General features: G+C 39.5%; 1 protein-coding gene across 9 annotated transcripts in view; it reads right to left on the bottom strand.

The window, feature by feature from the left end:
* LOC108254731 (uncharacterized) overlaps positions 1 to 3,702 on the bottom strand; it is a 78,495-nt gene extending 74,793 nt beyond the window's left edge. For 8 of the 9 annotated variants that reach the window (XR_008393141.1, XM_053673922.1, XM_053673919.1 and 5 more), the window contains exon 1: positions 2,000 to 2,305. Coding sequence is in view for 8 of the 9 variants with exons in the window: in XM_053673922.1 (XP_053529897.1) it covers positions 2,000 to 2,024 (25 nt within the window). In the remaining variant the exon portion in view is untranslated. Of the gene's footprint in view, positions 1 to 1,999; positions 2,306 to 3,389 lie in introns of those variants that run through there. The other variant, XM_053673918.1, reaches the window with a different exon arrangement.
* Positions 3,703 to 16,235: the final 12,533 nt, after the last annotated feature.

Genomic DNA, 16,235 nt, shown 5'->3' with positions numbered 1-16,235 from the left:
AGAGACGAGGTGGTGTGATGAAGTGCAGTTACTGTTAACACTCCGACGTTCCCATAACTACACGCCCACAAGTGTTTTATTCCTCTTATACCACAGCAACATGCCAGCAATGCCAATTTTTATTTATTAATGTATAATCCCAATTCCAAAAAAGTTGGGACAGTATGGAAAATGCAAAACAAAACAAACAAAAAGAGTCATTTGAAAATTCAATTCACCCTGTACTATATTGAAAAGACATTATTAACACATGAAAATGTACACTCATTTCAAATCTGATGACTGCAACACACTCCAAAAAAGTTGGGACAGTCGACTGTTTACCCCTGTGTAACATCACCTTTTCTTTTCATAACACTTATTAAGCTGAACCCATCCTTGCTCTTGAAGGACTAGGCCTTTTTTGGAGGTTCCTTATATACTATTATTAGACGATTGTCTCGCCTGTTTCACATCGCCTTCTTATTTCAACTTCTCACATCGTTATTAGTCCTAAATTGCCCAGTCCCAACTTTTTTGGAAAGTGCACACATCAATTTCAAAATAAACGTTTATCTTCAAAAAAAAAAAAAAAAAAAAAAAAAGCTATGCACTTGATTAGGTAAAACATCAAATACCTTTATACGTCTTTATACGTGTTCTGTTTAAATACAAGTCAAAGTACATTTACAAATCACTCCTCTATTTTTATTTGTGTTTTCCATACTGTCCCAACTTTTTTGGAATTTGGGTTGTAGGAAAGCTAGTACTTTTTTCCATTTCTAGTTACGTTTAGTGTTGTGGAATGTCTGCAAAACAAACTAGCAGTAATAAGCTCGCAGAAACTTTTCTGAGTGTTTTGGTTCTTTTGGTTCTGAAGAACTTCTGGTTCCTATAGCGTGCAGTCGGTCCGGTTCTCCGGGTGGTTTAAGAGGTTTTTGTGTAACATTTCTGAATGTTCTTTGCTGCAACATTTTCAGCTGTAGGAACATTAACACTATCGTCACCATAGTGCTGGAACAATATGTGAGAAGCGTTCTAGGAAAATTATAATGCTACATGTCTTTCTGAACATTATTTTTGTAATGCTACATAAAGAATGTCGTATGTGTTCTGTTAGCTGGGAAAAACCCTGAATCCTCAAATACGAGTCAGTTTTCTATCTACTGAAGTGTGAACAATAAAGAACATGTCAGAACAGTTAGCAATCAAGACAGTGTTATGTTTACAAATGATATGAGAATAAATACAATGCAGGTGATATTGATATTAATGATACATCAGAATGATGTACCTTTAGGACGATCCCGCTGGTTGGTTAACAATAAAAAGACACCTCAAATGTTATTGCGTTACTTACACCAAATCAAATGACCAAAGTAAAATGAACATCACACAATTCTAACATAATGCACATTAAACTTGAATGACTGACCTGCAGTGGATTTCTGTGTAGTGACGGACTGCTGTGTTGATTCAGAAGAGGAATCTGACATGCAAAGGGGTTAAAATGCTTTCAAAATATAAAGTAATGAAAATACAATATGATTTTACTATAAATGTAAATTATAAGCAGACATTAATACACGTTATATTACATACACATTACACACACATCATAAAATGTGTAACACAATGCAGATTAAACTTCAGTTATAAAAAAAAAAAGTGTAACAGAACTAAACAGCAGTAAATAAAATAAAATGAACTCACATGCAGTGGATTCCTCAGTAGTGATGGACGGCTGTGTTGGTGTAGGAAAGAAACCTGATGAAAAACACGTAAATAAGTTCACACACAATTCAAATGTATAAAAGTAATTCAATTAAACATTAAGTCATGTGATTAAATGTGACTTACGTGTCATGTTGTATTTATCACTCATCGTTGTTGTTGTTGTTATTGTTGTTGTTGTTGTTGATGTTGTAAAGAAATCTGACAAAGGATGAAATGAAAATGAGTTAAAATTATTCAAAGGTATAAAGTAATGGAATACATAATTTGATTTATTATAACTTACGCATCATGTTGTATTTATCACTCATTAGAGAGCGAGCAGTCGGGTCAGAGATCAGTGAATAATCACAGCTCACTTCACGACTCTTTACTGACTGCAGACGATTAAACACAGCGTCTCTCTGTGCTGTAAAACTACAAACCTTCACAGAATTTCTCTTTTGAGATCTATGGTTTAGGAAAAACTGAGGATTTTCTCCAGTGTAGAGATTACAGCTAAAATCAGCAGTTACTGACTCTGACCCTGATATTTCACACACAAATCTGAATACATCAAACTGACCATCATGACTGACGTTTAGTCTCGGTTTCTGATCTGCAGAGGAATAAATAAAATCAATCAATTAATAAATTACACCAAAAATAGCATTAAGGAACATGAATGTAATTTTATGATTCATGCAGATATTAATACACAGAATGCACATATATTATAAAGATACATGTAATGTAGAGCTTACTCAGCACTGAGACTGGAGCTGGGAGAGAGTGAGGAGAAGGAGTACGAACAGAGTTATCCACAGTGTAGAAACAAGTAATATGAAGTGTTCCAGGAGAACTTCGTCCTGTCCACCTGATCAGTTCAGAACCATTGACTGAGAGCTGACATGATGGAGAGAGTTTTAGATTTGTGTTGTCTCTCTCTGGGTAGAACTGACACCGAGACACTTTAACATTGTCTGGAACATGACAGTGAATCTGCACTGATCCTCTCTCTGTGAGAACTTCAGGAGTCACGGACAGCTGGGGCTGAGGAACATCTACAACCACACACACACACACACACAGTCCAGGACAATGTCAATCACTGATTCCTGAATGAAGTGTTGAAACTGATTCCTGTTGAAACTCTTCCATGTGTGTAAACACACAGGTAGGATTTTAGAAAGCTCAGAGTACATTTGTATTCATATTTGTTTTCCTAAATATCATATCCAGAACAGGATCACACATTCACGTTTGTTTTAAATCTAAAGAAGTAACACATTAAACTGTAACGTGTCTATTTTAATCTCTAGATGTATTTGAGTTTTGGGAATTAAACTGTGATACTTAAAGAAATAAATTAACCAAAAATTGATTCCTCTTTAGTCACTAAATAAACTACACACATAAAATATATTGTGAAAAAAAGCGATATGTAATATAAAATAAACACATCTTACATGTGTAACACAATGCACATTAAACTTCAGTTATAAAAAAAAGTGTAACAGAACTAAACAGCAGTAAATAAAATAAAATGAACTCACATGCAGTGGATTTCTCAGTAGTGATGGACGGCTGTGTTGGTGTAGGAAAGAAACCTGATGAAAAACACGTAAATAAGTTTAATCATAAAAGTTAGTAAGGTAAGTAAAAAAACTTCTGTCATTTGATTAAAAGTAACTTACGCATCATGTTGTGTTTATCACTCATTAGAGAGCGAGCAGTCGGGTCAGAGATCAGTGAATAATCACAGCTCACTTCACGACTCTTTACTGACTGCAGACGATTAAACACAGCGTCTCTCTGTGCTGTAAAACTACAAACCTTCACAGAGTTTCTCTTTTGAGATCTTTGGATTAGGAAAAGCTGAGGATTTTCTCCAGTGTAGAGATTACAGCTAAAATCAGCAGTTACTGACTCTGACCCTGATATTTCACACACAAATCTGAATTCATCAAACTGACCATCATGACTGACGTTTAGTCTCGGTTTCTGATCTGCAGAGGAATAAATAAAATCAATCAATTAATAAATTACACCAAAAATAGCATTAAGGAACATGAATGTAATTTTATGATTCATGCAGATATTAATACACAGAATGCACATATATTATAAAGATACATGTAATGTAGAGCTTACACCGCACTGTGACTGGAGCTGGGAGAGAGTGAGGAGAAGGAGTACGAACAGAGTTATCCACAGTGTAGAAACAAGTAATATGAAGTGTTCCAGGAGAACTTCGTCCTGTCCACCTGATCAGTTCAGAACCAGTGACTGAGAGCTGACATGATGGAGAGAGTTTTAGATTTGTGTTGTCTCTCTCTGGGTAGAAATAACACTGATGCACTTTAACATTGTCTGGAACATGACAGTGAATCTGCACTGATCCTCTCTCTGTGAGAACTTCAGGAGTCACGGACAGCCGGGGCTGAGGAACATCTACAACCACACACACACACACACACACACACACACACACACACACACACACACACACACAAATCAAAAACCATTCAGGACAATGTCAATCACTGACTTCTGAATGAACGGACAACCTGCTTTCTGTTGTAACTCTTTCCATTCTGTACGTGTAAACACACAAGAGGATTTTAACTCAGTGTAAATGTCAAATCTAGAACAGCATCACATAACACAGTGTTGTTAGTGAATCTCTCTTTGTGTATACCAGCATCTAATATACCTGTGTAAATCTGAACATTTTTAAAAACTCTAAAGTAACACATTAAATTGTAATATGTTTATTTTAACCTTCATATTTGTGAGATTGGAAACTAAACTGTTGATATCATCTTCAGTGATGAAAATAAAGACATGAAGATTAATAGGGATTTTTTTTAAAATAAAGAAATATGTAAAATAATGCATATTGCACATTCAAGTTCAGTTATAAAAAAAAAAAGTGTAACAGAACTAAACAGCAGTAAATAAAATAAAATGAACTCACATGCAGTGGATTTCTCAGTAGTGATGGACGGCTGTGTTGGTGTAGGAAAGAAACCTGATGAAAAACACGTAAATAAGTTTAAACATAAAAGTTAGTAAGGTAATTAAAAAAACTTCTGTCATTTGATTAAATGTAACTTACGCATCATGTTGTGTTTATCACTCATTAGAGAGCGAGCAGTGGGGTCAGAGATCAGTGAATAATCACAGCTCACTTCACGACTCTTTACTGACTGCAGAAGATTAAACACAGCGTCTCTCTGTGCTGTAAAAATACAAACCTTCACAGAATTTCTCTTTTGAGATGTTTGGTTTAGGAAAAACTGAGGATTTTCTCCAGTGTAGAGATTACAGCTAAAATCAGCAGTTACTGACTCTGACCCTGATATTTCACACACAAATCTGAATACATCAAACTGACCATCATGACTGACGCTTAGTCTCGGTTTCTGATCTGCAGAGGAATAAATAAAATCAAACAATTAATAAATTACACCAAAAATAGCATTAAGGAACATGAATGTAATTTTATGATTCATGCAGATATTAATACACAGAATGCACATATATTATAAAGATACATGTAATGTAGAGCTTACTCAGCACTGTGACTGGAGCTGGGAGAGAGTGAGGAGAAGGAGTACGAACAGAGTTATCCACAACGTAGAAACAAGTAATATGAAGTGTTCCAGGAGAACTTCGTCCTGTCCACCTGATCAGTTCAGAACCAGTGACTGAGAGCTGACATGATGGAGAGAGTTTTAGATTTGTGTTGTCTCTCTCTGGGTAGAACTGACACAGAGACACTTTAACATTGTCTGGAACATGACAGTGAATCTGCACTGATCCTCTCTCTGTGAGAACTTCAGGAGTCACGGACAGCCGGGGCTGAGGAACATCTACAACCACACACACACACACACACACACACACACACACACATACACACACACACACACACACACACACACACACACACACACACACACACACATACACACACACACACACACACACACACACACACACACACACAGTCCAGGACAATGTCAATCACTGACTTCTGAATGAACGGACAAACTACTTTCTGTTGTAACTCTTTCCATTCTGTACGTGTAAACACACAAGAGGATTTTAACTCAGTGTAAACGTCAAATCTAGAACAGCATCACATAAACACAGTGTTGTTAGTGAATCTCTCTTTGTGTATACCAGCATCTAATATACCTGTGTAAATCTGAACATTTTTAAAAACTCTAAAGTAACACATTAAATTGTAATATGTTTATTTTAACCTTCATATTTGTGAGATTGGAAACTAAACTGTTGATATCATCTTCAGTGATGAAAATAAACACATGAAGATTAATAGTTTTAAAAAAAAAGGAATATGTAATATAAAATAAACACATCTTACATGTGTAACATAATGCACATTAAACTTCAGTTATAAAAAAAAAGTGTAACAGAACTAAACAGCAGTAAATAAAATAAAATGAACTCACATGCAGTGGATTTCTCAGTAGTGATGGACGGCTGTGTTGGTGTAGGAAAGAAACCTGATGAAAAAAACACGTAAATAAGTTTAAACATAAAAGTTAGTAAGGTAATTAAAAAAACTTCTGTCATTTGATTAAATGTAACTTACGCATCATGTTGTATTTATCACTCATTAGAGAGCGAGCAGTCGGGTCAGAGATCAGTGAATAATCACAGCTCACTTCACGACTCTTTACTGACTGCAGACGATTAAACACAGCGTTTCTCTGTGCTGTAAAAATACAAACCTTCCCAGATTTTCCCTTTTGAGATGTTTGGATTAGGAAAAGCTGAGGATTTTCTCCAGTGTAGAGATTACAGCTAAAATCAGCAGTTACTGACTCTGACCCTGATATTTCACACACAAATCTGAATTCATCAAACTGACCATCATGACTGACGCTTAGTCTCGGTTTCTGATCTGCAGAGGAATAAATAAAATATATAAATAAATAAATAGCACTATAATGGATGTATAGAAAAGAGGTATTAATTGTTACAGACGTTCATGTTGTGGTAATAAATTCAAGTGTGAATTAGAAACATGATTAAAGCAGACAGTAATAGACATCAAATGTAATGTAGAGCTTACTCAGCACTGTGACTGGAGCTGGGAGAGAGTGAGGAGAAGGAGTACGAACAGAGTTATCCACAACGTAGTAACAAGTAATATGAAGTGTTCCAGGAGAACTTCGTCCTGTCCACCTGATCAGTTCAGAACCAGTGACTGAGAGCTGACATGATGGAGAGAGTTTTAGATTTGTGTTGTCTCTCTCTGGGTAGAACTGACACCGAGACACTTTAACATTGTCTGGAACATGACAGTGAATCTGCACTGATCCTCTCTCTGTGAGAACTTCAGGAGACACGGACAGCCGGGGCTGAGGAACATCTACAACCACACACACACAGTCCACTGAATACACACTCAGAACATAACTGGAATTAAGAAATCAAAGAGTAAATGTCAAAGCCAAAGCTGCATCACGAAAACACCATCACGTTAATAAAATGTCTTAGCAGCCAAATGACTCAAATGAATTGAACAGAAGTCTCTCTTTAGTGTTAGTACATGACATAAAACTGGGGGAAATGTAGACAGGTTCTTTTAAAGCATACTCGGTTATTCCTAATTATATATTTATCCTGTGTTTCAGAGTGCAGCGTTTTTACTGATGGACTATTTTGCAGTATGAGCTGGCTCGTGTGCGTAATCAGACCAAAGCTTTGTATTAAAGTTACCTGAAGGGGAGATAAACTTGGGAATTTATGTGTTAGAAGCTGAATTTATGTGTTAGAAGCAATTATTTGTTATCACGTCACTTTTCTGACACAACAGCAGAATAAAGAATCAAGAGTCAAAATGGATGACTTTTATTCTGCTAAAAGTGGACAAAAAAGAAGGAAAAGTTTTAAACTCCATGTCCCTCTCCTCTTCATCTCGGTGCCGATGAAATGTGATTTGCGTGAAATTTCGGTTTTGAATTTTTTAAGAACACGTAATGGCTCATGTTTTACCTGCTTCCTATAAACATCATATTTAGGAAGCACCACTTCACTGTTAAATGGTCGAGCGAGCATCACTTTAAGCGCTCTCTCACTCTTATCTAATACATCTGTATAAGAAATAACTTTCATAATATCTACTTTAAAATAAAGATAAAAAACAAGACTCACATTGCAGGTGAACGTCCTGAATCAGATGGAGGAAGAGGAGAAGGACGATCAGCGCCATTTCACACTCACTGGATGAAGCTAAAGCACCGAGATTCTGGTCTTAATATCTACAAAAAGATCATTTTCGATCAGAAGAAAAACCCAAAACGGTCCACCTGAAAACTCCACAGTGTCTCCATACGTAGCTGAAGTAAAGCTACATTTAATATACATATAAATACGTATGAATGCTTCATAAATGAATACAAACCTTCAGAAACAGAAAATTAGGAGGACAGACTGTACCATTTCTCATACAGGGTGAGACCACAAATGAGAGCTCACACCAGCTCACAGGAAAACCACGGCTTCACAGTTAAAAAACCTTTGGTATTTTTTATAGACCAGTACAGAAAGCTGAGGTGACACACAGCAAGATGGCATAGATGAACAAATCTAAAAAAAAAAATACACACACACACAAAATCACTCTGTATTGTGCTGTTTTTTAAAGAAAAGAATCAGCAATCAACAGGTTGCATTTGAATTGTTTCTCCATTCATAACTACAGCTTTACTGGTTCTAATCGCTGACACTGGAGACTGCTTCCATAAACATTAAATGATAATGAGTCTTTATTGGTCACATATATAGTACAGCACAGTGAAATTGTTTTCTTCACATACCCCAGCATGTCAGGAAGTTGGGGTCAGAGTGCAGGGTCAGCCATTGTACGGCGCCCCCTGGAGCAGAGAGGGTTAAAGGCCCAACAGTGGCAGCTTGGCAGTGCAGGGCTTGAACCCCCGAGCTTCCGATCAGTAACCCAGAGCCTTTATTACAGACAGTGAATATCCTGGCCTACACTCGGGCTATAGGTAACGGCTCTATAGACAGGGGGTTGTGGTGTTGGATTTGGATTACAATTTGGATTACAACCTGAACTCCTGTCAGGTTAATTGGAAAATTAACCAATACTATCTGATCAATGTGAATCGAGCATGTAAACAAGTAAACAATGCTACTGAGATACTTTAAAAAAAAAAGAAAAAGTTTGTGTGGTCTTGATTTGCATTACAAGATATGCAGTTTTTCTTACATTTACAGCATTTGGCAGATGCCTTTATCCAGGGAGACTCGATCATACATCTGAGCAGTTGAGGGTTAAGAACTTTGCTCAAGGGCCCAGCAGTGGCAGCTTGGCAGTGATGGGGTTTGACCTCATGACCTTCTTATCAGTAGCCCAATGTTTTAACCACTGAGCCACCACTGCCCAACTTTTGTGCTTAATGATTGATTAAAATATTGATTGATTAAATTTATAAGCAAATGCATTTTTAAAAAAGAAATCACATAAACTATATTATATGATGTTTTTTTTTTTTAATTATCACATCTTGTTATCACGTCTTGAAGCGCTGTCCTCCAGTCTTCCATGCAGTCACACCGACAGTATCTGTATCTTCCCCACAAAGATGACACACACGTCAGTGTCAAGGGCCTGATCTGCGAAATCAACCACACCAGCATTGATGGGAAAATGAGCGCAACGCTGATTATGTTGTGTTTCTGAAGAATCAATTCATGCTGTGTATAAACTATTTACAGTTGTGGCATGCCTGTGTTTCAGAGTAGAAGCGTGTACACGCCCTGCTGTCTGTTAATATAACCGTGGTTTGGTTTGTCTCTGGGTTCGTGTCACCAGTCGCATCTAGAGAGGAAAAAAACAACAACCTGAAACCCCCTGAAGACGTCATGGATGACAGCAGGAAGGAGACTTAAACTCTACCGTCTGTAAGCTTGATGCAGCTAAACACATTGCTGTAAGAGCTTCAGGGTGGAGTGTGAGGAGAACACAAACATTTATGAACCTGGAGATAATCCGCCATATCTGGGTCAGCGCTGTTGGGTTCTGGATTGTGATTGGTCAGAAGGTGTTGATTAGTTTTCTATAAGAGCAGCTCTGACAGTAGCGCATCTGGAAGTATAGTAACAAAGTACAGTTTTGCACTACTGATTGTTGACGTTTTCTTTGAGGACGTGTTTATTTAATGGTTAAGGAAGGAGTCTCCAGTGTCAGCTTTGTAACAGTCAGCACACTTAGTTTGTGCCCCTTTAATTTGTTGTGTGTGTTGGGGTGGGGGGGGGGGGGGGGGGGGGGGGGGGGCGTGGGTGGGTGTGTGGGTGAGAGAGAGAGAGAGAGAATTTTGTCCACTAGAGGTCAGCACATATTGCATAAAAAAAGAATCTATAGTGGCTCTGTTCTCTGAAGTGCCCTCTCTATTCATAAACACAAGGCCAGCTTTACCACTGGCTTGGGTGTTGGATGTCCACAGCACTTTCCCATGGGAACATGTGCTTTTAAGATTTGAAAGTAATTACAGAAAATAATAGTTTTCATTGTAGTGTAAACGTAAACGTTGTTTGTTTGACATCGTTAGACTTTCATTCATTTTCAAATATCACACTAATAATATTGTGTACAAGGATTACTGTCAGGGATATAACGATTGGGACGAACCATGTAAACATGAGTGGGGGGGGATCAAATCATGTACTGATTTCATTCTTCCACTTCCTCCAGGATTCAAGACATACGTTTTACACCAAATCTGCTTCCGGTTTTTTTCCCTTCATCTCATTGCTCAAAAAGCTGAATGGAGCTAAATCACGCTGCTCAAGAGGGAACGTGGCATGTACAGATAAAAAATACATTTAAAAAATGCCGTCCCAAACATTTCCACAACAATTCCCAAGATGCATCCGATTCCTATCTTTGTAAACCTGCAGCTTTCTGACACAGTTACCTGCAGTGTATCGATCCTTATCACCTGTGTTGAGCGTCGCATGTTCTCCCCGTGTCTGTGTGGGTTTCTTCCGGGTTTTCGGGTTTCCTCCAACCTCCCGACATGCCGGAGCTTGGATCAGCTATGCTAAATTACCCCGGGCTGAATGTGTGTGAGTATGTTTCTAGACGTGTTCTGGATCCACTGCCTTGACCAGAAGAAATCGTTTACTCAAGATGGATGAACTTGGGTCCAGTTTGCAAAGCAGCATTAAGAGTATTTTTGATTGTGACAGAACGTTTAAACTATTCCATCCTTATGTCACCTCGCCGTTAAGAAACTCACGCTTGCATGTAACATGTTTAAATGAAGAGGTCGTCCTGCCATCTTTTTGGTTTCCGTAGTAATCTCCGAGCCGAAGATTAAAGCTGTGCTTTTCCTGCTTGCAGTATTGGTTACGTAACCTGCAAGGGGAACGGGAACAAGGATAAACACGCAAGTGATGCAACACTGGTGCTTCTTGCTGGCAAACGTTCTGCACAATGAAATGACTAACAGAGGGGAAGAACTTTTGGCTTCAGGATGCTCTTCCGGATATAATATCACTTTTATAAAATAAACACAGAATGTATCTGACGAGCTGCATGAAATCGCTGCAGAGAGAACCGTCACAGGTTTTTTAGGTCATCCTTGTCAACGTCTTATAGTTTGGGTGGCTGCATTAGTCATCCGTGCTTCCTTTGGGCTTTCTCTAAAATGTGACGCTGGCAATGTGGCGTTATCATACAGCTGATGACTCAAACATCGCCCAGAACCCTGCATGAGTCATTCATGTTTTAATAAGAGCTTCAAAATAAAGTACAAGTGGAACAATCTAATATGATTACATGCAGAAAAAACATACGTGTTCTTTGTATAACCCTACAACAAAGTGTCCTCCATTCAGGTCTCCATGTAGAACTTTTCTGGAAGTGAACGATGCTTTACTATCCCCTGAATGGTCATAAAGAAGCCCTGAAGAACCTCTTCTAATAATGTAAGTATTAAACAGGTAGGTGTACGGTACAAAGTCAAAATGAATGGTAATTATTTTCCTCTTAAGACCTAGAACCCGTCATGCTTTTTACATTTTAGCCGTCTTGGTGCTTGGAGCAGTCTTTAAGGGTTCTTCAAGGGTTTCCTTCATTTTCCAAAAGTGTCCGAATCAAACGAACCATCATGAATTCAGTTGTCACATCACGTTGTGGAACCCTTCAGAAAGGGTTGCGTCCACAAGGGATCCAAGTAGAACTCTTTCAGGAGCCCATGAACCCTTAATTATCCAGAGAACCCTTTAAGAACTTATTATTTAAGAGTTATTTTAAAGTTCATCAGATAGTTAAGGGTTCTCATCTTCATAAAAAAACTCCTCTGTTCTGAAGATGGTGAAAAGTTACAGCTTTAACTCTGACTGTTACAAAGCGCTGACACTGGAGACTCCTTCCATACATGTTACAAAAAACTCCACAATCAGTGATTATACACGTATGTTTTTTTTTTTTTAAGTCAAATTATATGGACGTACAGGTCCCTGTGAATGTGCTGTTACTATAGAAACCAAAACATATTAGAACAAGCTGGTGTTAGAGAATATCAATCAACACCTTCTGACCAATTAGAACCTAGACTTCAACAGCGCTGTGATCTGATGTAATACATAATATCAGCTATAGAATACACAGGTTCACTCGGGTCACGCCGTTTCACTGCTCGTACCACGCGCAGACTCATCTGAACTTTATGAACTTTGCAGAAACACTCAAACGAATGTGTTCATGAGCTTTAGCGAGGTGTTCAGAGCCTTTTGGGACACGGATGGTTTCAGTGGCTTCTCAGTTTCTCTCTAAATAAACCTTTGGTTGTTTGTTCTCGGCCTGCGTCACGTCTCTGACCTGTATGCTACATTCGGCTTGTTCAGACTCACAGACTGACCTTTTTATCCCCTCGCTGGCACTAAATCCACACATGGACACAGTTCTTGGCTTTGTATCACAATCTCTTCATAAATAAAAAGTCAAATAAAAAAAAGAAAGAAATCTGGATGGTGATGTGATGTGATGTGATGTGATGTGATGTGCGTTAGCTGAAAGGGGAGAAGGACGTCTTTAAAACAATGCTCCTGGTTCTCTGAAGTTCTTGTTAGAGCATGCACTGAATATAATTTTCAGCTTCACGTGTGAGGTGCCAGACTGATGATGATGTGTGAAGCTCAGCAGCGCTCATCTGTCTTTTCAGAGCTGCTATTTTGGGTATTAAACCTAAAAACCTAAAAATACCACAAGCTTTCAGAAGAACTGATGATTGCTCAGGGAAACTTGTGCTTGTTACTGACAGTGCTCTTACTGACAACAAACTAAACACCCCCATTGTGTGTGTGTGTGTGTGTGTGTGTGTGTGTGTGTGTGTGTGTGTGTGTGTGTGTGTGTGTGTGTGTGTGTGTTTGTGCTTTTTCTCCACCACAAGCTGACCACACTCAAAATAACTCTCCACCAAACACAGACTGCTGTGTTACAGATGTTGCACTAAAGATCCGACCTTAAACTTTAAAAAATAGACATATTTTAGCCAGTAACTCATTTACATATCACTTTATGTAAATCAGGTGAAGCTATGCTAATGAAATCCAACAGTATGTCAGTTCTGAGGTGTCCAAACTCGTCTGCTAACACACCTTTCTTTCCGGATTTTTCTCGGCTCACGTGAGCGAGGTTTGTGAATTCAGAGGCCACTTAGATAAAACGTCAACATGCCTTGAAGCAAGAGTATCTGCTGCTGGAATCACATGTCTCACGTGTCCTTTCCCCTTCAGTGAATTGACCTTTCTGTGAGTGAATGGTATTTGTGAGCATCTGAGAAAACCGTTTTCATTTCCGTTCGTCTCGTAGTTGCCGCGGCTAAGCGTAAGTTGGAATTAGCATGCGTCAAGTGAGTCGTGTCTTTTGTAGTTTGTCTCGACAAAACACTAGACTACTAGGGTCGTGTGTGTAGTTTGTAGTAAAGTTCTGTGTTCTGTGATTAGAAAGTTTATGTTTAAATCGCAGGATGGCTCCATAGCGACTGTCGTGAAGCCCGTAAGCTTGATCTCCTCTGTCTGTGGGGTTTTATCACACGGTTCTCACCAGTTCCTCAAGATTCCTGTTCTTCCCGGCAGCTCTGAACTCGCTCAACTCTCCTCGCATCTATTCCGGGCTCTCTGTCCACATTCGCAAGTCTCTCTATATCTTCTCACCTACCAGCTTCTCTCTCTCGCGCTCTCTTTCAAACCTTTCTACAGAACATCTTAAAGAATTCTGTATGCTCTCGTCCACATTTTTTTGTTTTGGAGGCCTTGAGAGTTATTTCGAATTTGAAAGTTTATGCACAATTTCATTTGCGTAACCAATCCATTCACACACACACACACACACACACACTCTCTCTGTCTCCGGAGCCTCCTCGGCGGGTGTAATCCCGGACGGTGGAGCACCTGGGCTGCTTGTGGAATTCCTCTCGCAGGGTGGAACAATGCTCAGAGGCCCGTTGTTCAGGAAACACTGTGGAGCGCCCCGGGTGAGAGTTTGGAAATGTGCCAAGAAGTGTGTGTGTGTATGAGAGAGATGGAGAAATAACAGATAGCGTATGTGTATATCTGAATGTTTAAATGTGAGAGATCGAGAAAGAATCATCAGTGAGGAGTCTCCAGTGTCAGCTGTGTAAAGGTCAACACCTTTAATAACACACTTTGGTTTTTCCCTTTAATTTGTCGCCTGTGTGTGTGTGTGTGTGTGTGTGTGTGTGTGTGTGTGTGTGTGTTTGTGGTCCTGGCAGTTCCGGAGGGGTCTTTGAACCAGGGGTCGCTCTCTGAACTCTTTCTGTGAAAGCGCTTTCTGGTGCCGAATGTGTGGTGAAGAACAACAAACAGGAGCCATGTGCTGTGACAGATGTCCCACGCAGATAAACGCATCAAAGATCTTCCTCACGTGCGATTGTGGGAAATATTACACAATCGAACGACCTCTACTCATTTCAGCACAATACTAACAGCACTTAAAGAACAGCGCTGTCGAGTTCTGCACTCCGATTGGTCGGATTTTCGCCAGCAGCGGCTCTGACAGGAGCGCAATTCACAGGTTTAAAACATGTTTCTAAATCATTTCTATAGTAACTGCTCGTTCACAGGGACTTGTACGGGGGAAACCGCACGACAACGGATTAAACGAGTGTAATCCTTGATATGGTGATAACGAGATGTTTATTTAACCAGTCCGTACAGGATTTCATTTTGGGTTTTTTTGGGATTGTTGCGGCCAAAAAATGTTTGATTTTGCTGCTTTGTGCTTTTTTTTTTACTCAATTTGTGATGTTTGTTGGTAAATGAGACCTTTTAGCTGTACTTGTGTTCGACGCACGTGGAGAGGGCTTTGGCTGAACGCGCGTCGTAATGACGTCACATGGCGCGTCTCGGCATGAATCTGCGGAAAATCTACACTAATTTTTTTTTAAATTACAAGCTCCTCCGAATATCGCTGAGTTTGCGTTAATTCTGTGAATGGAAAATTTGCAAAATCCTGGAAGGACTGTTTAACATATATGGAAGGAGTCTCCAGTGTCATTTCTTTGTAACAAAAGTAAAGAGTTCAGGAGTTTCGGTTTCTCGTTAACGTGAGAAGATGTTCGCGTTTTTCTGTCTCTTTAAGTTCAAGAGAGAAACGTGAGGTAAACGTCTGTTTATCGTTGCTATAACGTAAGTGAGAGCAGGAACTTAATGGGTTCACGGACGTTTGAAAGCATTAAAAGGTCCACTCCTCTTTTCTATGGTCCCCTCCTCTTTTCTATCTACACTACATCTCTAGGGCAGGTGATTGAGTCTCATGGCTTCTCATATCATTGCTATGCTGATGACACCCAGCTCCATTTGTCCTTCCAGCCTGACGATCCATCAGTCTCTGCACGCATCTCTGCTTGCCTTTCGGACATCTCGGTCTGGATGAAGGAAAATCATCTTAAACTTAACCTGGCAAAATCTGAGCTTCTCGTCATCCCAGCCTGTCCCTCAATCAACCACAACCTCACTGTACAGCTCGGCTCAACCACACTCATGCCAACCAGGACGGCCAGGAACCTTGGGGTGATTCTTGATGATGGCTTGACCTTTGCAGACCATATCTCAGCAACTGCAAGGTCCTGTAGGTTCATCCTTTACAACATCAAGAAAATCCGACCCTACATCACCAAACAGGCTACACAGATTCTAGTCCAGGCTCTTGTTATCTCTAAACTGGACTACTGCAACTCACTGCTTTCAGGCCTCCCAGCCAGCTCCATCAAACCCCTTGAGATGATTCAGAATGCTGCAGCGCGCCTCGTGTTCAACCCATGTCACACCCCTCTTCATCTCCCTCCACTGGCTTCCTGTAGCTGCCCACATCAAGTTCAAGGCCTTGATGCTCAGCTACAAGACCTTGTCAGGAACAGCACCCTCCTACCTCAACTCTCTCCTGAAGGCCTACGTTCCCTCTCACAATCTGCGATCGATTAGCGACCGACGTTTTTATTAGTTCCAACTCA

Source organism: Ictalurus punctatus, chromosome 21, assembly GCF_001660625.3.
Source record: "Ictalurus punctatus breed USDA103 chromosome 21, Coco_2.0, whole genome shotgun sequence".
In the NCBI taxonomy this organism is placed as follows: Eukaryota; Metazoa; Chordata; class Actinopteri; order Siluriformes; family Ictaluridae; genus Ictalurus; species Ictalurus punctatus.
Note: the sequence above shows the minus strand (reverse complement) of the source record. Positions and strands in the feature narration are given on the sequence as shown.